The sequence below is a fragment of the Podarcis raffonei genome, chromosome 3, assembly GCF_027172205.1.
Source record: "Podarcis raffonei isolate rPodRaf1 chromosome 3, rPodRaf1.pri, whole genome shotgun sequence".
In the NCBI taxonomy this organism is placed as follows: Eukaryota; Metazoa; Chordata; class Lepidosauria; order Squamata; family Lacertidae; genus Podarcis; species Podarcis raffonei.
In genome coordinates this window covers 54,091,095-54,114,178 of record NC_070604.1, presented here as the reverse complement: position 1 = coordinate 54,114,178, position 23,084 = coordinate 54,091,095, and the positions used below count along the sequence as shown (strand labels likewise).

The 23,084-nt window shown below is 41.8% G+C and overlaps 1 protein-coding gene across 1 annotated transcript in view; it reads left to right on the top strand.

The window, feature by feature from the left end:
* Positions 1-426: 426 nt before the first annotated feature.
* LAMA4 (laminin subunit alpha 4) overlaps positions 427-23,084 on the top strand; it is a 73,306-nt gene continuing 50,648 nt past the window's right edge. The window contains exons 1-3 of the mRNA XM_053381706.1: positions 427-1,031; positions 20,598-20,699; positions 22,523-22,647. Of these exons, the coding sequence (XP_053237681.1) occupies positions 831-1,031; positions 20,598-20,699; positions 22,523-22,647 (428 nt within the window). The 5' untranslated portion in view covers positions 427-830. The remainder of the gene's footprint in view (positions 1,032-20,597; positions 20,700-22,522; positions 22,648-23,084) is intronic.

Genomic DNA, 23,084 nt, shown 5'->3' with positions numbered 1-23,084 from the left:
ATACTCTTTTTCTTTTTCTTTTTGCGAGCAGACATGATGATGAGGAGTGGGGCTGAGGAGAATTAGGACAGCTAATTAACTGTGTTCGGCTGCACATTTCCCCGCAAAGTATGGTCTTGCAATTCTCGTGAACCTGATCCTTTGGTCAAAAGAAAAGGTGCTTCAACTCCTCCCAACATTTAGAATGCCTAGAATCTCTTTTGCCTGTTGAGACTGCAAACATATTATTTTTTAATTCACGTTTTCTGTGACTGAAAGTGCTTTAAAACATTACAGGAGACCATCTGAATCGGGAAGCTTCTTATTAATTAAATCCTGATTGTGGGGCTTGGCAGTAGGAAGAGAGGAAGCAGTCTGACCCGTGTGTGTGTGTGTGTGTGTGTGTGTGTGAATGGCAAAGTTTGAGTGGGTGGCGAGGAAGGTGGAAAAGGAGTGATGATAATAACAACTTGAAGGAAGCCAGAGCTTTGAATGCAGCCTCAGTCTGTATCCTGACAGAGTGAAGATAAGGTGGCAGCACAGCTCATGGTGCTTTCCTGGAATACAATCCGCATTTTGACACTCTCTGTTTAAGCACTGCCCATCTGTATGTTATTCAGCCGGAGCCTCTAGGGAGACAGAGGAGCTACAGGCAGGGAAAGGCAGCGAGCGAAAGCAAAGGCACTCCTTTTAATAAGGATCTGCTGAAGAGCTGCCTTAGAAGTGCCACCTCTGGAAGCTGGAAGTTAAAACAACTGAGGCGCCACTAAACCAAAGGGGGTGCGATTAAAGCAGGAGCAGAAATCAGTGCTCGGAAGCTGCAGAATCACTGCTGGATGTGAGGGGAGGAGATGGCTTTGATCTTGGCCTGGCCCCTGGTTTCTCCTCTATTCTTCTGCCTGGGATATCTCTCCCTCAGCTCTGCCTCAACGGAGGGCAACATTTTTCACGCTGACATTGAAGGCAGCTCAGCGGTCGGCAGCCAAGAAGACACCCTTATCAGAGGGCAGCAACAATCTGTATCTTTTCAAAGTTGGCCGCATTTTGCTGAGGTAGAGTAACTCTTCTGTCTGTTGACCTTTCTCCTTCTTTGTACTGTTTCCAGCACTCCCCCTCCCCTAACCCCTTTGTGTTTTTATAGTGTCTCCATTTGGCTCAAGAGAATGTAATCTACTGGGTGTTTTGAAGTGGAAGTGTGGAGTTTTCAGGATTTAGGGCATTTCAAGGGAAACTCTAAAATATGCCCTCCCCCCCCCCCCGTCCAAAATGTACATGTCACGCTGTCTTCTTTGAATAGGCTGTTGTATTATAAAGTCATGTTCAGTTGCTTGAATTTCATGCAAGAGCAGTAGAACGAGTCTGTCCCCCCAAAGCAGAGTTTCAAGTGGATAGATTTATCAGTGCACATTTTAAAAACCTGCTACTTTTTTTTTTTTTTTTGAGATTTTAATGCCTTTGGGTATCCAGAAAGGAGGAGCTTTTATGGGGGTGGCAGCATGTGACAGGAGGGGGGCACTCTCAAACAGTGTGTACAAAGTCTGGGGTGTATTTCAGTGCTTTTGACTGTGCTGATGGGCATGTGTCAATCCCATTCATTTCAGTGTGAAATCATTGATCTATGTCTGTCAGGGCCCACCTATCCTGAAAGTCCCTCTCATGTCTAATCTTGTAGTGTAGGAAAGGTGTGTATTTTTTCTGGCTTCACAGCTCACTTCTCTTCAAATCAGTACTGCTTAAGAAGTCCTTGCATGATAGGATGATGGTTGCCAACCTATCAGAAATGCTGTGGCAGTGGATTTTGTTGTTTTGCCAGGGTTTGGACTAAATAACCTTTTGAACCCCTTTCGATTCTATGTTTATGTGATCACCACATCCAGCGATCTCTTGGGGACATAGGAGCTCTGGTTATGCACACTTTTACTTTTACGAGTAAAAGTGTACACTGTATATGTACAAAGTGATACATATTCACGGTTGCATGTATTCGGTGTGAATTAGGAGCCCTGAATGTATGGGAGTCCTGTATGCACAGACCAATATTTGTATTGGGGTCTATGATTTTAAATAAACATGTGACTTGTAGGAGCATTCCCATGGGATGAAAGCCTAATGAGGGAAATGGCCACAAATCCTGTTGGTTTCAGCGAGATGTGTATGCCTCTATTAGGGTGCCATACAGGAGCCTATAGTTCCTGCAAGAAATCTATATGAAAAAATATGTGCAGCTAGAACTGTTTGTTGACTTGTAAGTAGCCACCCCAGAATTCCATGGGGTTTCCTTCTAAGTTAGCAATGGAAAACAAGCAGCTGAGGAAACACCTGCAGAAATGAAATGAAAAGAGAAGCTTAAAACGCTTTTGACTTTGCCAGAAATAATGGCAATACTTTAGGGATATTTAAAAACAAAAAAACAGAAAATGTTGAAGGTGCTCTTACTCTCATGTTTGTGTACACACATGCACACTTAAAGGACTGTCTAATGTGTCCATGCAAACCTTCCAGAGCATCAATGTGGTTAGAGAAGTGCTGTGCATGGGCACCAGGAAGAGATATTAGGCTGGCAAACATGGGAAACAGGGCCTTGTCAGTGATGGCACTTACAGAACTCCTTCCCTCAGGAAATGGGATCAGCTCTGTCCCCATTGTCATTTGTGTTTCTTTTTCAGATAGCTTTTAATTGGCAGTGCAGATTAGGTTGCTATTTGTTTCTTAGTAGCCCTATCTTTAAACTTTGTGCAGGAATGGAATGGAATTGTTATGATTGCTATGGTTTTACTGTTTTTTATTTGTTTTAATATTGTATATGTTTTAAACTAGTTTTTATCAGGTTTTTGTATGGGAAAGTACGTATTATACAAGGTAGCTAGCAAATCCATGCACCAACACAACAGATATTGTTGGCATAATGGATTCCCGCCCGCCCCCCAGGCATCCCCCACAAAAAAAATATACTCTGGAGGGTACAGAGACCTTCCAGAGCAGAATTTTGGTAGAGGTGTGCAGTGGTGGAGAGAGGGACAAGAGGTCAAGTCAGCTGCTGTTGGAAGCCTCCTATATCAGCTCCCCAAAGGGGTGCTATCTAGATTCTTTTGAACTCCAACTCCCATCAGCACCCAATCAGCATGGTCAATGGTCAAGGGTGATGGCAGGTATAGCCCATCGAGAAACACCATATAATGCCCTATATAATAAATACATCGTTTGTTTTCTTGAAATCTTAGATAGTTGGAACTCATTGGTTTGGTAGCAGCTGAACAGAACTATGTTGAAAAAACAAGAATTACAAACAAGAGAGCAGCATAACATGAGGTTATGGAATGGGAGTAAGTACCTCCTGTGGAGGTGACTCAATGTAGCAGGCAAATTAAGACACATAAGGTCATGGGAAAGGAAGGAGTGTGTATCTTGGCGCCAGATCTTGAAAATGAGCAGAGATTAACACAGCAATGTGAATATCACAGTAATGACATGTTCCAGTTACTAGCACTACTACACATAACACTACTGATAAATGAACAGCAGTCTTGGTTGAAGCGCAACATTTTTGGTATTTAATTCATATACAGCATTTTTTGCCTTTCCTCCAAGGAGCTTCAGCATGCATGGTTCTTCTGAGGTAGGTTAGGCTGTGAGATGGTGACTGGGCCAAGGTCACCCAATGAGCATCATGCCTAGTGGGAATTTGAACCTGGCTCTTGCTGCTCCTAATCCAGCACTCTGACCACTATGCCACACTGGCACATATGGCTGAATCAAGATTCAACTAAGGGTGAATTTATTAAAAACAAAACTGTCATTCTATTATTCCATCAGGATTTCCTTCCATTGTGTTCTGATATGTTGATCTCAATAAATATGCCTGTCAATCAAAATCACTCAACGCTTACCATTTTTGGGTGGGTGGTAAGATATGGTTAACTAGAAAGTAGCCCTGTTCAGGTGCTGGTGTTCCCTCAGAGTTCCAGCTCATGGCAACAGCCTGTGTGCAGGCTTCCCTCTCTTCAGACCTTCTGCCAGTACTTGGACAACCTCAGGTAAGAGCCAGCCTAGGGTGCAGTGCCAAGGGCAAAGTTAGCACCTATGACACTGCTATGGCTCTCCATGCAATTTGAATCATGTGGGCACTGACTTCAGGATCAGGCTAGAGTTGATAAGGCTAGCCTTAGTCATTTGTAACTTGGAGGAAGGAGTTAGGGATGTAAGGAGAGAGCAATTTCCATCCCACCTTGTGTTTGTTGCAATCAGCACTGTTTCTTTGCCTCTGCAGTTTGGCTTCCACTAAAACATATGTAATTCATCTCACAGGCCGCTATAGCAAAAACTAGCATAATTAATTATGTAATTAATTTAAGTGCATTTCAAAGGAAGGACAACATTTTTTAAAAACTGCAAAAATTATGTACAGTGGTACCTCGGGTTACAGACGCTTCAGGTTACAGACGCTTCAGGTTACAGACTCCGCTAACCCAGAAATAGTACCTCGGGTTCAGAACTTTGCTTCAGGATGAGAACAGAAATCGTGTGGCAGCAGCGGAAGGCCCCATTAGCTAAAGTGGTACCTCAGGTTAAGAACAGTTTCAGGTTAAGAACGGACCTCCAGAACGAATTAAGTTCTTAACACGAGGTGCCACTGTAATTATTTACATAATGTTAGTGTATTAAAAAACCGAAACCTGCTCACATTCACTTTTATGATCTCTATTCCTGTCCAGACAAGCATGCAAACTGTGACAATTTCTGTTCACATTTCAGTTTCTGATGGAATTGTCTGAGATTCCCTAAGACCGAGCATGAATATAGACCATAATGTGTTGGGGAAATTGCCTGTTTAGAAGTTTGTTGAAATTAATAGTTAAGAAATAGGATCACCACCTGCTGCTTGGTGAACAAAGTATTTGATTTAAGATCAAAATGTACTTTGTAACCTGGGTGGGACATAAATGCTAGCTTGGAGCAGAGAGTGGTCACAACCTAACCAAAATTCAAGGGGGGGACTAAACATGTGCTTTAACCTTTCCCATAATCAGTGGATTAAGGAAGGAGTGGAAAGAGCATGAGATCATCCCTCTCAGCCCACACAAAACAAATGATAGCTGAGTGCAATCTGGGATTTCTAGCTCCACATTTTATATTGGGCTAGGTTTTACAAAACACATTTATTTTTTCCTTTAAGGGACATGGTTAGAACCATGCAGACACATCTTCTGTACATTCTTTAACTAGATTGGAATTTACAGTGAGGAAACAGAGTAATTTTTTCAGCGCAGCTTAGGAAAGATCTCCTAATGTTGACCAGTTGTGTACCACATGTAGGTGGCCCAATGGAATGTAGGCAAACTGCTACCAAGCAGCAGACAAGATACCTGCCAGCCATTATAGCTCAGTGGTAATCAACAATGTAGTAGGAAGGACCAATCTGAGTAGTGCAGCTATTGTCCCACCTCGTGCATTGCACCATCTTGAATAGAGCACTGCATGCTTTTGCAGCTTTGGATGGGACCACAGAAAACCTCCCTTCCTTTGTATCAAGAGTTGCAATGACATCAATTGATAGATTAGGGATCTCTGTTCATATGGTGAGACACCAAGCCATTGCAACATCTATCTAGGCCATGGGCAGCCTTTGATCATCCAGCCAACAACTGGACTCCTATGGACAGGAAGGGGTATGAGGACTTCCTGGTCTCAGCTGAGCTTTCCTGGGCAACACAGATTTACTGAGCTTTGGTGTGTTATTGTATCCTATGATTGTTATCTAGTCATAACTTCTGGCTTGCTTCTTGCTCCTGCTCTGGACTTTTCCTGATGGATGCTTCCTGTGTTGGCAGCATCTCTGCAGGGTTTCAGACACGACATCCCCAACCCTACCTGAGATGAGATGTTCTACCACTGAGCTATGGACTTTTTGTCCATATTTGTCAGGCATGATGCCTTGAGGAAGCATCCATGCAAGTTTCATGAAACATTCAGGGGAAATATCCAAATTACTAGAACAGAAGAGGTAAAAAATGAGTGTAAATAAAATAAAAGTAGAACAAAACAAAGACATCTAAACTGAAAGAAGTGCAGCTTTAAAAACAAAACTATTTTTCCTTTGCACATCCCTGCAGAGAATGACTAGCTGTACTCATCCAAGCCATTCAGGCTCAGGATTGCCCTGTATGTGAAAGTATATAAAACAAGTCATTTTATGAGCTTTATTTTTATATATATATTTTTCACTCAGAAATCCTTCTTGATTTATTTCTTAGTCCAAATATTGACTTGGGTTGGCCTCTCTATCCTAAACAGACATAGTCTGTTAGTCATGCTCAGCAGTGCCAGTTTTTATAAAGGGTGGTTTCATGAGAACCACATAAGCAATTCATAGAATGTTCCGAGGTGGACTACAGTTTCTGAAAAACCACTAGGAAAATATGGCACTATATAGTGAAGAAAAGCATACTGAATACATACATAGGCAATTATGGCATGTCAGATGAATGCCACACAGAAATTTTCCTACAAATGATTTGGTCATAGACTGTCCATGCTGAAAACATATTTCATTTGAAATATCTAGTGTGGAATTCTAAACAAAATATACACCTTTATTAGCTAGAAAGGGTTGTTCTTTGACTCTGGTGAAAATATAATATGAGCCTGTTTGAGACAAAAAAAGCTGCAGAGAAGAGAAAGATTAAGGAGAACCACCATTAATGTACATCTGTTTCTCTTTTCCCAATGTGATAGTTATTAGTTAAAGGTAAATAATGGGGACGCGGGTGGCGCTGTGGGTAAAACCTCAGTGCCTAGGACTTGCCGATCGTATGGTCGGTGGTTCGAATCCCCGCGGTGGGGTGAGCTCCCGTCGTTCGGTCCCAACTCCTGCCCACCTAGCAGTTCGAAAGCACTCTTAAGTGCAAGTAGATAAATAGGTACCGCTTTATAGCGGGAAGGTAAACGGCGTTTCCGTGTGCTGCGCTGGTGCAGGCTCGCCAGAGCAGCTTCGTCACGCTGGCCACGTAACCCGGAAGTGTCTCCGGACAGCGCTGGCCCCCGGCCTCTTAAGCGAGATGGGCGCGCAACCCCAGAGTCGGACACGACTGGCCCGTATGGGCAGGGGTACCTTTACCTTTAAATAATGGGGGGAAATGCAAGAGAGGCAGAGAGTGGTGGATGAGGCCTTCAAGGACCATTTAAGCTGTGTCCCACTCCCATAAAGATAGCTCCCCTGCTGTCTGGGAGCACGAAGGTCTCAGGAAAAGAGAGTGTCGCCTTGAGGAAGAATGAAGCATTCCCTTAGAAGGGGCCCGTTCCTTGAGGGACTCCTCTTGTGCTGAGGAAACTTCTCTGGAGGCTTGGAGATTGGGTGATTCAACCATTAGGAACATAAATAGTTGGGTGTGCGGTGGGCATACGGATGGCAGGGTGAATTGCCTGACTGGTGCAAAGGTTGTGGGTGTTGCCCTTTGCTTATATAACATGGAAGAGTTATCTGAGGAGGAGTCAGTGGTTTGTTTGTCACCAGTGACATGGGGAAATGTAGTTGTTGAGATGCTGGAAGCTGGATTTAGTTTGCTAGGTAGGAGACTGAGAGCTGAGAGCTCCAATGTAGCTTTCCCTAAAATGCTACCTGTTCCACATGGAAGATTGGCTAGACGGACTCAGGTTTGTAGTCTCAATATGGATGAGGTACTGGGAAGAGAGGTTTGCATTTGTTAGGCACTGAGAAACATTCTGGGGCAAGCTGGGCCTGTATAAAAGGAGCAGGCACCACTTGAACCAGGATGGAACCAGACTGTTGGCACATAAAATCATAAAGGTGTCAGAGCATATTTTAAACCGTTTGAAGGGGAAAGGGAGCCGACAAGAGCTGAGAAGGCTCCAGTTCAGAATGAATCTCCCCACCTGAGATGAAGATGATAAAGTAGATGAAAATTTAAATGGAGGTGGCAGGCGACTAGGTGTTGTGAGTGTAGGGGCACAGGACAGCAATTCAGAGGCGCCAAAGCACTTCAGAACAAAATGCAAGTACCAAAGACACTTGAAGAAAGAGACTGCATGCAAGCATTTATATTCTAATGCTAGAAGCTTCCGAGCCCAGATGGGTGAACTGGAACGGAAGCTTGGTCTTGGAGGATGGTATTGATATTTTGAGTCTAACAGTAACCTGGTGGAATGGAGAGAACCAGTAGGACATGGTTGTCTCTGGAAATAAGCTCTATAGGAAGGTCAGAGAAGGACATCACAAAGGTGGTGTTGCTCTGTCTGTCACAGAGAGCATTAAGTAGTAAACAGCTCGATAAAGATGTCAACCCAGTGAATAGCCTTTTAGGGATAGTTAGAAAATGAATTGAAGATACAACGGCCAACATCAAAATGCTATTCTACAACTCAGTGGTGCTGAGCTAGATGGGTCATTGGCCTGATCCAATAGGCTCTTATGTTCTTAGCTGGCTCAGATTCAGCTATCCCAGCATGCTAGAAGAAGCCAGTGCAAGGGCTTCTACCTGCCCAATGGGGTTTTCCCCAGTCTCTCCCCCCCCCCAGAATGCCCAGAATGGTGCTCGGGGGAAGAGAGAGGAGGTTGTTCCATGTAGCAAGCAGGGATGTTTGCGCAGATCAGAAGAGCACAACGCTGAATTCCTCCACCTGAGACCAAAGTAGTCAGGGATGGAGAGCAAGGTGGGAGGCAGGTAGCTTAAAAGTCCACAGATTGTTACAGGTCTTTAATTATATTAAGTATGCCATTTATTGAAGGTGCCTACCTGCCTTTTTACATTTCTTTTATTTCACATCAAAGCTGCTCAGCATCTAGCATGTTTAATTAAATGCAAACCACCCAACTGTCATTTTCTATCTAGTGTGCCCTGTGAACTGATATGAGGAAAAATAACCTGTAGTGCACAACATCTGAAGCCATGAGATAAAACGACATATATTTACACCTTATATTAATTTTTTAGCAAGGAAAAGCCCCACCCCAATGCATATAAATAACAACAGAATGACAGATTATCAACAGTGTCAAACCTTGTAGGGCACATTGCTATGGATGGCATTTTTTATGATAGCAAGCTTTGGAATTAAACAAATTGTGAGGCCAGAAATAATTTATACCCTAGAAATCTTGCAAACAGCAAGCATGTTTTTCCCCCCTTTGTAGGAAAGAATCCCTTTTAAGTTAAGGCTTTGTCTATCTCACTGTATATGGAAAATATGAGTGTGCACTTTTATAGAGAATGCCTAACTGCAAAGTGTTTATACTGGAATCAACCCCATCTCTAAATCACTCTCTGTTGCTGAATGGTATTTTGTTTTGCATTTGAACTAGGAGAGGAGCAGCCATGTGGAAGCTTCGGCAACAGAAGAAAACTAGATTTTACCATAGCAATAGACGATCTGATTTAAAAGCTACCCCCACCCTATATACACACGGAGGGACTTGTGCTTTTTCCTCAACTGCTGTTCAGCTGCATTCAAGTGCTGTGACACACTTCATGATCAGGAAACAGACTTTGCTCGTAGTACAAATGATAAGCTTGTGCTTAATTGATTTGAACAAAGGCAACCTTTTGCCCATTCCCAAGCAAGAAAATTTCCACTGCAGCTTTTATAGAATCTTTGTTGTCAGGACCAGGCCTGGCACCCATAGTCAGCCAAGTTGGGCATAGGTTGAAGGCCCCAGGGGATCAGAAGGGCTCCTCACCAACCTAACCAAGGAATGTTGGCTCTCACCATCCTTCTCACTGAGCCACAGCATGGGTCTTTTGATGTTGGCGTGTGGTGGTGCTGCTTTTGAATGGGAGCAAAATTTTGTTTTCCTCTGTGGTTGCTTAATATAACTAAAATGTTGGACGCTGCATTTTGGATAAATTAAGATGGTGGGTAGCCACCACTGATGGGAACCAACTTTGGCTCACATTCAAAAGCTTTACTGCCCACCTGCCCACTGTGCTAAAATGCCATCTGGGGTGGGACAGCAGGGAGGGCAGTTTGAGTGGTGTTGTTATTACTGCTTTGGCAGCAGCAAAGAAAGTATTATAGCTACATGCATACCCTCCAACATTTCTCCGATGAAAATAGGGACATCCCATTCCATAATGATAATTTTAGTATTCCACACATCTTACTGGGTTGCCCCAGCCACTCTGGGCAGCTTCCAACATACATAAAAACATAAGAAAACATTAAACTTTTTTTAAAAAAAACAAAACAAAACATTCCCTATAAAGGATTGCCTTCAGACGGCTCGGGGGTCAGATAACTCCATACCCTCCAACATTTCTCCAATAAAAATAGGGACAACCGATAGAAAAGTGGGACATTCTGGTATCAAATTAGAAACCAGGATGGCTTCTCTAAATCAGAGACGTACATGGAAAATAGGGACACTTGGAGGGTCTGTACATGTGTGGATGTTGGAGTGCGGTGGGCCCATCGGCAGCATTGTGCTCTGCTCATGTGGATAGACTGAACATGTCAGGGAAGGAGCACGATTGTGGTGACAGACCTTGCTCCTGTCCTTAACATGTTCACCAGTTCTTCTCAACAGAGCCTATGAACATAAAAGCTCTGTGCACTACTGAGAATCCAGGTTTTTCTGGTTCCAAGATTATGCAAATGTGTTCATACAATTTTTGTATGGGTGTATCGATATGTGCAAACAATTTCTATATGGGTATAGGATATGTACAGAAAACCCAAAGAGCTACCTGTTTAGGTATTAGATGATTCATTATTAATTTTAATAATGGAGATTTGTTTTACTTATGTGGGTGTTTGGTTATTTCCCTTCTTCATTGTAATTGTAATGAAGTTCATATAGAGTAGATAATCGGGGCAGCATTCTCCCAACCCCAAGGGGTTGCACAATGGGGCTTCCCTCCTCTCTTCTTCCTGAGCGCCTTCACACCCCTTGGGGGATTGTGAGTACCCCCAGAACAGCACATAGGGTGAGGGTTTTGTTCAGTCTCACAAGCTGATAAGCTTGCACACATGGAATGTTCAGTATAGTGTGGTGTTGATTTCCACCCTATGATTATTTGGAATGTCCTGAAGTTGTAAGATATGCCTTTTATATTCCAGTAAAATAGGTCTGATAAAGTAGATTAATGAATGCCATTTCACTGGACTGGCTAAGAGTTTGCCTATCCAGTGATTCAGTATTCATGGTTACTAATGAATATAATAATTAATTATGTTCTATACTAAACTATATGATACTATATGGTGTGTTTTATTTATTGTTTTTGACTACTGTGGTTATATTTGTAACTATGTAATTTGTTTCATGCTGTAAGCCACCTTGAGCATGGTTTTAGCTATGGAAAGGTGACATACAAATAAAATTATGTATGTATGTATGTTTATTGTATCAGTATTCCATAGCACATATTTAAATTAAATTATGTGCATTATCATCTAACAAGTTCGCTCCTCTTAGACCATTAATCCAGATTCTAAAATTACTTGCTTGAACCACTGGGTGTGTTTAATCATTCCACATAGCACATTGCACACTGCAGCTGTGAAACAGTAGTAATTTTCATCACAATCAATATACGTATTGTGGGATTGTGTTTATTCAGAAAGTACTGGCTTATTTACATTTGACTTTTCAGAACTGAATCCAATGCAGTAAACTGGTTAGTGAGGAAAAGGGGGAAGGGTCTCTAGACAAAAGATATTAGGCACCAGCTGTTCATAATAATAATAAAACACTTTCCAAAGGAAAACTTAGGGCGCCTCTGATGATGAGCCAAGTACAAACAATGTCATTGCGTCAGAAGCAATGAGGTTAGAAATGTGAAATGACATCCAAGCTCTTTTCATCAACAAGGAAAACATTCAATTTAGACAGGGCTGAAAGGTAACCTATAAATAACAAATGTGAATTGCCTGAAATAGAATGGTGAGAAAGTGAAGACTGGAGTTTAATGCTTCACCACCCTGAGCTATGGGGCCTTCCTCTACCTAACAGACCATAACAATAAACAAGCCTCGTCACTGCCATGGATGGCTTGGTTACAAGGCTTTGCTTTATGGGTCAATTTTGGGGGCCTGTTCCTCTGCAGTAATTTCCCCATAACCACCTTTCTTTTGCAGTCTTTAAAGTCAATGCGAACATGATTCCTCAGAGCAGGACTTATTCATTTACTTCAGTGGTTGTGTAAAGTATCTTGGGAGAAATACCATTTAACAAACTTCCATAACCACAGCAGAAGTGAACTGGTTATTATTTAAAATGCATGAGTGTCTTGTGCACATACCAAGAAAATTATGCTAGAAGAATACCATATAAGCAGGAAAATTAATCACTTCTCCTTCTTCCTTGAATGGACTTGTGTATGACTAAAGTAGGCATGGCTCGAGATTATTTTTATTCCACAACTTTCAGTATTATATATGACTTTTGTTCTTGATTATCTTTTCTTATTTTCACTGGGCTACTACAAGGCAGACTACACAGGAACTGTTCAGTGAGCACCAAATAAGGCAAACCCCCATTCATAAGGGCATTGGGGCCCTGGTGGATCAGGCCAATGGCCCATCTAGTCCTGTATCCTGGTCTCACAGTGGCCAACCGGATGCTTATGGGAAGCCCAGAGGCAGAACCTGAGCAAAATAGCACTCTCCCCACCTGTGACTGGTAAAACATAGCTGTCATGAACATGTCCTGTCCACCATTGAGCAACATATCAAGACAATGTTAGAGTTAGATCAGGAATGTGAAACCAGCATATAATGGGTATACAGAATGAATTATAGTTGTACATAAAAGGAAAAACTTGATAGAATCATCATTATGAAATGTAAACTGTAATGGTTGGAGATGCTATTGTGAAAAAATGAAGGAATGCTTTGAAGATTGATGAACAGAATATAGACGTGCTGGCAGATGTTCATCCAGATGTTTTGAGGAGGAGGAGAGCTCTGTGTCCTAGGGAAGAATGTATTTGATACAGATGGCTCTTCCCCCTTAGGTTCTATGTATTTATGATGAAGAATGTGTTGCTGTACATAATATCAATGAGGAATTACCACTTTCAAAAACAAAAAAGCAACAGCATGCAGAAAATAAGTAGTTAAAAGAAGTTAATATCAGGCCGAGACTGTGCCTTCAGTTTGGCAGTCCCTGCCCTGTAGAACTCCTTGCCAGTTAAGGTTTGGCAGAAATCATTCCTCCCTTCTTTTAGACATCTCCTAAAAACTGTGTTACTCAGATGGGCCTTTGTAATGTGAATACCAACCAGTACAAACTGTTTACTAATCTTTTTGCTAATATTTTATATTGTTGTAACTTTTAAAGCAGTATACTGCCTGACTATATTGTTTTGAAAGTGCAGTCTATAAATATTTTTATAAATTAATATGTGTAGGATGCCTGAAGGTATGGTTAAAAAGAAAGAAACAATAGAGGAGCAACAGAGGTCTTGAAATTTAAGCCACAAGATGAAGAAATATCAGAACAGTTGGGAGTAGTTATTATAGCTCTTGTTGTTTTGCAAACTGTTTCCCATCAATCTCCTGAAGAACTGAGTCTTTGTGTTTGTGTTTGCAAAACTGCACTTCTGGACTCAGTGTACTGGTTGGAATTTGAGACAGCTGCTACTTTGGTCAAGATGTGATGGTATTTTGAAATGGTGCAGCATCCATGAGAATAACAAGAAAGGCACACAACACAAACAATTCATATCCTATAAGAGATGCTAAGAAGTCTCCATTTTTTCTTTTGTACAAATAGTGTTTGATGCTGTCCAGAGCATGAACTTTGTGGTTAGTTAGTCCTTTCTAACCAATAGTTTGGGGTCAATGCCATACCAAGATAACTCTGGAACTTTCATTTAATTTGGCACATTGAGGATTATATGATGACCTCACAACCACCATCTTCCCAGTGGTGGGAGAAACCCCAAAATGAAATAAGCAGGAATGATGGTATGGTGGGGTGGGGGTATGAAGCCACCCTCCCAACAGTAGCATCAGTGTTGCTTACTGAGACATTGCAGCAACGTTGAGGCTCAGTGGGCACACTGATAGATAGTGGGCACACAATCTGGTGCTCCCACCAGTGCGTACCCACATAGGCCTCTCCTCCCCCCCCCCCGTGCCAGTTGTTCCTGATAATAAGGACATAGTTCCAGTCCATTGTCTTAAATCTAGCCATGTAATTCGACCTTCAGAGCATCCTCCATGATGTGAAAGATCTAGAGACCAGTAGAAAAAAGATTCAGTGTCTTTGTGGACAATCAAGTTCAGGTCACTGAACTTCAGTACAACAAATGTGTCAATGGTTATATGAAAAATCTGACTGAAGTCTGCATGGGTGGTACCAAGACTGATATATTACTGCATGTCCCTGGTGGTAAAGTAATGCAGCCAGTTCCTTCCAGGTCCCTAATACTACAGTTGCTTCATAAGTATGCTCTACTAAGTATTGTAGTTAGTGAGCTTCTTTATTACTGAAGTGACCTTCTTGTGCTGTTACATGCATTTCTTTTCTTGCATGTATTTTTAACTTTCAAAATGAAATTTCATGGTGAAAATTGGTGGTTACCAAAGTATGGTGTGGCAAAACTGCCCAAATCATGTATGCTGTAGTTTAAGAACTTATATGTGTCCTCCAGAAAGAAAGTAACAAGGTTATCTGTATTTCCCCAGTGGAAGGTGCCAAAGCCTCAAATGTGGTATTTGTGGAATATTGTAGCAATGAAGAACCTCAAGAAGAAACTCTATGAGAGCAAGGTATCATAAGGCTGCTTACATGTTACACTGAACACAGGTGCAAGCATCTCCACAGATGTACATTTAAAGAGTGTGCAGCTCAACTATCATGTACCCTATATACTCCCTGATTGTGAAGAACTGTACAAGTGTACAGGTGAACTATGTACACAAATTGTACACTCATTGAATGTGATGTGTGTATATATATCTCTATCTCTATATATCGCTTTAGTCATCTTGCAGTGATGTGCCAGTAACCTGTTTGATATACTTTGTTAAGCACTGCTGATGTTGTAGTTTAAAGATGAGACACGTTCTTTGTGGCTGCAAATCTCATTTCTGGGCATGGAAGTTCAAGCAGAATGAATGAATGAATGAATTTCACAAAAGTTATTCCACAATTAAAGTCAAACAGTCCCATAAACCTTATGTTGATGGGATTAGTTGTCTAGTTTAGACCAGGTGTTGTGGTATGGAATGAAGAACAGAAAATCATGTTTAAGAAGCGTAGCCCCTTTGTATATCATGGCAAAAGCAGAAATCGAGAAACAGAACACCAGAAGCATCTTGAGGAAGAAGGTAGACAATGTATCAGGAAATGCTTTGCTCCCCACATTTTAGAACCCTGATTTTCCATGGATACAAACAGCTCCCTGCTTCCACATGTTGAAAGGAAACACAAATTGAGCAGAGGGGATGTAGAGCTAGCATGCTCATCCTCACTGACTACTAACAGCAACAACTGAAGAGGCTATAAGTTGTTACGTTATGTGGTTATCATTTAATTGCTGCTGGAACTGGGCTAGGGTGTGGGTGTGGGTGTAATTTGTTAATTCCAATATTGTTCACAGAATGGGCTTTATTCCAGCCTCCAGATCTGGATATAATTAGTACATCCCTTGTACTGCGCACTCTACTGTCTCTCAAGACAGATAGATGCCAACAAAAATGTACTGAAGGCACAAATTTCTTACATGTGCTGCTGTATTATTATCATTTTAAATATGATGTATCAATAAACTGTTGCTGGCACGGGGAGCCCCACAAGGGCGCTCCTCTGCTGCTTTAACATGAAGTGGACATAATGGGTGGGGAAAGCCTGAGCTGAGAATTGAATTTAGAACTGCTTGCACTGACCTTACCATAAAGTGAGCATTTTATCACTTATTATACAATGCAATGTAAGAGAGCCGATGTTCAAAATCTTTTTCACAGAACAAACGGGGATGGGAGGAATTTTTCCCCCTTTGCCTTTGGGAAGGAAATGTGCTTGGCTTATGATTTGTTTGAAAGAACCAAAAGAAAAAGTATCTTAATAAGCTAGTCATGTTACCATAAAAGCAGATATGCAGAGGAAAAAGATTTTCTTTCCATTACACAGTCTTCCTTTTCCAACAAAATAGAAAGCAGCTGCTATGTCTTATTCCTTTGAATCCATTTAGTCATTTAGAGTTCTGAGCTTTAATTGACTCAAAATGGAGAGAATTTCTTCTGGGACGGAATTAGAATATAGAAACCTTGTGGTGCATTAATATGGGGTCTTCCAATGATAGCAAAGGTTCCCTCTATGAAGTGCTTGATCTCGCCCCACCAATTGCGAGACGTTTGTGTGCATGTGGATAAGGATTACGTGCCATTGGCTCTATGGTGGTCATGTTCATTCTTCACCAATGTGGTGCTGTCCAGGTGCTGTTAAACTACAACTCCTGTCATCCTTGGCTATTGGTCATGCTGGCTGGGACTGGTGGGATTTGGAGTTGAACAAGATCTGGACATTGGCTACCCCTGCAGTAATGACTTACCTGAAAATGATATTTTGTTCCCTTCCATCGTTGTACCAAAAGGTAACCGAAGCATATACCCTGAGCCTGTTTTTCATTTTACTAACCTATTTATTACATGGGTTAAATGCTTACAAAGAGCTCAGAGTAGCTTTCATAAGGTCCTTGGGCAGCTTCCCAAGCTAGATTTTATTAGTTTCAACAGTAGAACTGGATGAGATGCATTCCAATTTTTAAAAGCAATTTCTAACAGCAATTTAATAGCATAAGAACATAAAGAAAGTCCTGTTGGATCAGGCAAAAGTCCCATCTAGTCCAGTATCCTGTTCTCACAGTGGCCAACCAGATGTTCCTAGGAAGCAGGAGCTGTTGTACAGTAGTGCTGTCCCTACTTGCAGTTCCCAGAAACTGGTATTCAGTGGAAATTAAATTACTAGAATTAAAGAAGGTTCTATTGGGGCAACCACAGTCAGCCACCAGCATGCATCTCTATAATATAACATGATGTACCATTTCAAGAACCCTGGCTCAGATGTATTCATCACACAGGAAAAATACTACCAAACCATGTGCTCATGGTGGTGATCTGCTTACTCTTTTTTCAGTGATAAAACAGAAGGACCAAGGAATCTGTTCTTTGAACTTTCTACTCTGTGACCTGTCCTGAAGAGGAGGAGCATGCTGGCAGAATTTATAGGAAGGAGATGCAATTGGTTTCATATATTTCATATATGTTCCATACATTAGTTCATATATTTTGCTAGAGACTGTAGCCCAAACAGAAAATATAGTTTGTATAAAGTTAATGCAAAGCCATGCCTTGCATAACAGAAGTCCTATGGAAGCTGCTCTTCCAGGGTTCCACTCAGTGTGGCCCTAGTAGGATTAGACTGGAGGAAAACACGTTAGAGCAAGTGATGGCAAGGCTATGTCCCATGGCAGCCCATCCCACAGCTTTCTGCTATAGCTTCCATGGCCAATGACAAATTTTACAGCTTGAGCAATACTGCTTTTAAGCAGCGTCTTTTGGGACTCTTCATGACCATGAGGCTGAGACAGGGATTCAGATCTGACAACAGGTTTGTTTGACTTGAAGCGACACATATAATGTTTGTAGACATACTGTATATAAGGGCTCAGTATCTCACCGTTGAACAAAATGTGCTTTTTATTGTCAGTTTGAGAATATCATCTATTTTAATGGCTAGTTCTGAGCACTATATGATTTGATTGTGCATATCAGCTCAGAAGTAATCCCACTGAACTGAATGGAGCCATTCAAGCCCAGGATAAAACACAGTACTGCCAGAGCGCTCAGCCCTTCCCCTGGATGTGTGTTGGAACTTCTGTAAGTTAGACCCACCTTTCATTTTGAGTGCAACAAGTGAAGGGTAAACAAAAACAGCACTACTGCAATCAGTTGATGTTGTCAGATAGTATGGTTGGGGGTAGAAGTTCAATTCACTTCACATTTAAAGGCAAACTTACCTTTCTGGTACTATATATAATTTGCATATCTAGTAATTCTTTGGGACTTTTCTCACGATCCTTAGGTAGATGTGAACTGAAGTTTCTCAGAGTACATTCTCCTGAGAAAATGTTTGAATTTTTTCTCTCTTTTTCTACTCCCCCCTTCCAAAAAAAGGTTGCTTTGCATTCCACCACCCCTCAAGTATTTTCCACCATTTTTTTTAAATTGTGATGGCTGCCGTTTTCTTCCCACAGTGCCCCAGAATGATGCCAAATCACTTGCTGCTGCAGCAGCAAAAAAATAAAAAATAAGTAAAGGCACAAGCCATAGGAAAGAAAGGAAGAAGCTATGCTACTGCCACTTGTATGGGGAATCTGATAGGGCAGGGATAGTCAGTGTGATGATGTCTACATGCTATTGAACTTCAACTCCCATCAGCCCCAGCCCGTATAGCCAATGATCAGGGATGATGGGTATCACATTGGCTACCCCTTTGTTAGGCCATAAGGCACTGTTAATCCTTTGTCACACTTTACTTTTCTTTAAAAAAAGAAGAACTTTCCAGCTCACACACATCCTGTTTTAGGCTGGTTTGCTTTGTTTCTGCTTTGACCACGACACTTCCTTTCCTTTTTATATCATGTTTTGTTATCTCTACGCTGACAGCTTTACGCTATGCCATTAATACTGGCTAATGCAGGATAAAGAAGCAAAAAGGGAAGAGGAAGTAATATCACTTATTGTCTGATTTAGGCATAGCAAAATGCCCAAAGGAAGACAACAATCATTGCTTTGGCATTATGAGACTGCAGATGTATTCTGTCTTCAAAAAAAAAATGCAGGTGTCAAAACAACTTAAAATATGTTTCTGGGATTAGTAAAACAACTGTTGAATAAACATGCTTTCTCATTTGTAGACTGGAAAAAGAATCCCAACCCCCTGGGCTTGAACCGACCTCCAGAGCCAATAAGTGTTTTAATCCTAAAGAAACAATTGAAATACAGGCTTGATATTTCAGCCCACCAACTGTTTCCAAAGTTCAGATACAGGCCAGGGAATGGAGAGGTGGGTTAATTGTTGTCCATGCTATGAAGAAAGCCAAGGGCAGTTTGCCAGATTGATTCAATTCCAGACCTGCATACACACACCAATCAGTTCTTTTATGCACCAAGGAACATTAAGTAAGGCAAATAATTTGGCCAGCCAGATGCTCTGATGATGAGCTTTTTTAGTACTAGAGGCGTAATGGAACATCACTGGTTTGTCTCAAGAAATAAAGACAAAGATAATGACGATAGCAGCCTCAGAGAAAGATAGCATTCTGGACCTGATATTCAGAACTCAATAAGCTTCAACAGAACTCTTCTGCTTTCATCCGTTACAAGCAAAGAGCCATGCTTCTTGTGGTCAGTAGTCAACGCAAGAACATCAAGAGCAGGTCTGGGGAATCCATATACTGTTGGACTACTGCTCCCATCATCCATGGCCATCACGCATCCTGACTGGGACTAATGGGAATTAGACTGTGTACATATTACCAGCTTAAATGGCAACAGGGTGGCTCTTTTTCTCTATTTCAATTAAAGCTTGTTTGGAGTGGGGGTGATGATCGAAGTACCGTATTTCATAAGAAATGGCAGGATAGATATGGATTGTGGTTCACATTGTGTGTATACTGCTTCCCAAACCAGCAATCAGAGCACACTGGATGCAGAGTAAACCGGAGTGTGTACACAGCCTAAAACTACAATAACATCTGGAAGACCACATGCTCCCCTTTCCTGATATACAAAGAGAGAGAAAGAGAGCTGATAATTTGTGTGTATTATCCTAAACAGCTCTATGCCTGTATTCATGGGTTTTACTGGTTATCACATAATGTCACCACCCAACTCCTGAAGTCAGTTCTTCCCCTGATATTTTCCTTCACAACCTGCTAAACTGTAAATGTCACCTGAAAGCTATTATTAATGGATACAAATAGCCTACATTCAGATTAGCTCTGCACCCCTGGCTTGTCACTTTCCATATCTTCTCCCATTGTATCCTTATTTACATGATACTGAATCTGAAAGCCTGTTAATCTTCTCACTAATTGGTCACGGAAGTACAAAAATGTCTATTATCTGAAGCTCTGTTATCTGAAATGTCCAGTAATAAGGTCTATTAGAGGCCTGGCTGGTAAAATCCAGTGCACACCCTACCTCATTTCTTTCCCTTGTAAACCTCCTCACAAGTCTCTTCTTCTCTGCCCTTCTCTCAGCACCAACTCAACCATCTGTTCCTCCATCACCCATCTCTGCAGCTTAGGGATAAGAGCATCAGCTTTGTGTGTAGAAGGTCCCAGGTTCAATCCAGAGCATCTCCAAGTAGGCCAGGGGGAGTATCTGCTCCCTGAAACCTTGGAGTGCCACTGTCAGCCAGTGTAGACAATAATAAGCTAGCTGGACCAATGGTCTCACTCAATATCAAGCGGCTTCCTATGTTTTTATGTTGTTGGCCTGCCTTGTAGTTCCTATAACAAAGGGTTACAAAAATGCAAGGTTGTTTTAGCAACAAAAACAACACACACACAATCCAAAACCCTTAATAACCTGTGTGAAACCTCAATCATGTATGCCTACTTAATGTTTTTTTTGTATTTGTGTTGCAGAGATGCCAGGAAGGGTTTTTCCGAACTTACTCAGGAGACTGCAGCCCGTGTGAGTGCAACAACAATGCATACAAGTGCCTTGATGGATCTGGTGTTTGTCTGGTAAGTAGCCTTTTCTGGTTACTTGCAGCACAATCCTAGCCATGTCTACTTAGAATTAAGACCTACTGAATGCAGTGAGGCTTAGTCCCAGGTAAGTGGATGCATATTTCGTCAAAAGTAATAATGAATGGTATCTGACTGAAAAGGCAGATCATTAACAGGCCATCCTCGGTTCTTGATAAAACCTTGTTCTTGCTCTTTGCCTGAGGCTGAACAAATAGAGCTGGTGAAGTGACACAGGTGGGACTCTAGCCTCGTCCCTCCCCCTCTCCAGTGCAGCAACCCACTGTGCTGGAATGCCAAGAGAGCAATAGAAAGCTACCTCAGTGGCTGCTGCTGATTGCACCTGAAGAAAGCAGGCTAGCTTAAGGAATGTCAGGCAGGCATTCTCCAATACATTGTCACTTCTTCCCACTCTCCGGTATCTGGTGCCTGAGGCAGTTGTTTTGCTCTGCTTAATGTTGGGTTGACCCTGATTCTCACAGATAATTAAGCTTTGTCACAGGAGTTTTGTCACTGATACTGCCTTTAGCAGCAATAGGTACAGGTGTCACACAGCTATTAGTTGGAAGGCTTGAACATGACACTCAGGGAACATTTGTGGCATGGATATGTATTACAGTAGCAAACACATAAAATTCTGCCCTGTGCTTTCAAATGACTAAAATGCAAAGTGATGTGTAAAGTCTCTACAAACTGCAAATAAGTTCTTAAAAAACAAAAATACTAAAAGCTTTCACTAAAGGTAAAGGACCCCTGGATGGCTAAGTTCAGTCAAAGGTGACTATGTGGTGTGGCGCTCATCTTGCTTTTCAGGCCAAGGGAGCCAGCGTTTGTCCACAGACAGCTTTCTGTGTCATGTGGCCAGCATGACTAAACAGCTACTGGTGCACAGAGGATCGTGAGAAGTGCCAGAGCTCATGGAAACGCCATTTACCTTCCCACTGCAGCAGTACCTAATTATCTACTTGCACTGGGATGCTTTCAAACTGCTAGGTTGGCAGAAACTGGGACAGAGCAACGGGAGCTCACCCCGTGGCACAGATTCGAACTGCAAACCTTCCGATCGGCAAGCCCAAGAGGCTGAGTGATTTAGACCACAGCACTACCCGCATTCCCTTGTCACTAAACCATGTTGCTTTGTTGAAATTAGAGGGTTTTTTAAAGATCATTTTCTTCTCTTTCATTTTCTGAAGGCTGCAACAATGTTATGCACCACTCTGTTAAGAATAATGAATATGCAAATTCTTAATAAAGTGACTAACACCAACCTTTCAATCACTGCTAACCTGTAGTTTTCACTGAGACTCCCTTTCAATCATTATTTTACAAAGAAGGACCAGACTTCTCATACCAGTATGCATCCTCTTTGAAATGTAATAACAATTGTAGGTTCACCGGAATATACATCAGTGACCAGTCTTGAATGAGGAGATATCAATAAAAGGGATTGTTTATTGGACAATTCTGAATGCTAACAACTTCTTTTACTGTAGGAGATACAAAAGTTGTACAGAGTGAGTCAGAACTGCCTCCAGATATATGCCTCCAGAGATAGCGTTGCTCTTGTAAGCTGTTTTGTCAAAAAATTCTCTGGCAGTCTAGCATTACTGTTCAAAAGATCTCCATTGGCACTGCACTGCCAATTCCAAGCCCTTTCAGTTTACTCAGTCGATTCCTGGAAGGTTTTGGTAAAGGGCAGAAGGTTTTCTCATTCTGCTTGCCAAGGACGTTTATTTTAATGCTTTCTGCTAGGCATGAATTCAAAGTTCCTTCCTTTGATGTTCACAAGTGTCCTCCTCCTTCTTTCTATTTAATTGCAGGATTGTCAAAGAAACACAACTGGAGACCACTGTGAACAATGTCCAGATGGCTACCTGGGAGATGTCACCAGAGGAGCACCCAGCTTCTGCCAACCTTGCCCTTGTCCCTTGCCACTGGTTGCCAAGTATGCTCAATCGATTTATGTTATTGGTTCCAGCAGCTGTTCTCCCTGCTGCTAAGTCATCTTATGGCCAGATTCCATGAGACTTTCTAAGGGAAGGGAGAAATGACAAAAGAACAAGTAATTTTGACCTATTTGCTTTTACTGTCATCTTGGGAAAATGCAATCGCTTTTCCTTTTTTTATTATTATTACTTCTCCAGTCACACCGGCAATTCCAACAAGCACACAAAGAAGTACAATTCATTTGATTATCTCCGAATCCCCTTTTCTTTTTAAACTTTGAACTATGTGATGGCTTGTACATTGGCATTGCTGATGGAAGGGGGATCAGATGCACACCTTTGACATGTATAATCCCTCCAGTTTGGACTCCTGTCCAAACACAACTGGTGGGCGCCATTTTGAGCCCTGTTGAGATATGACATCGGCTGGTTCCCC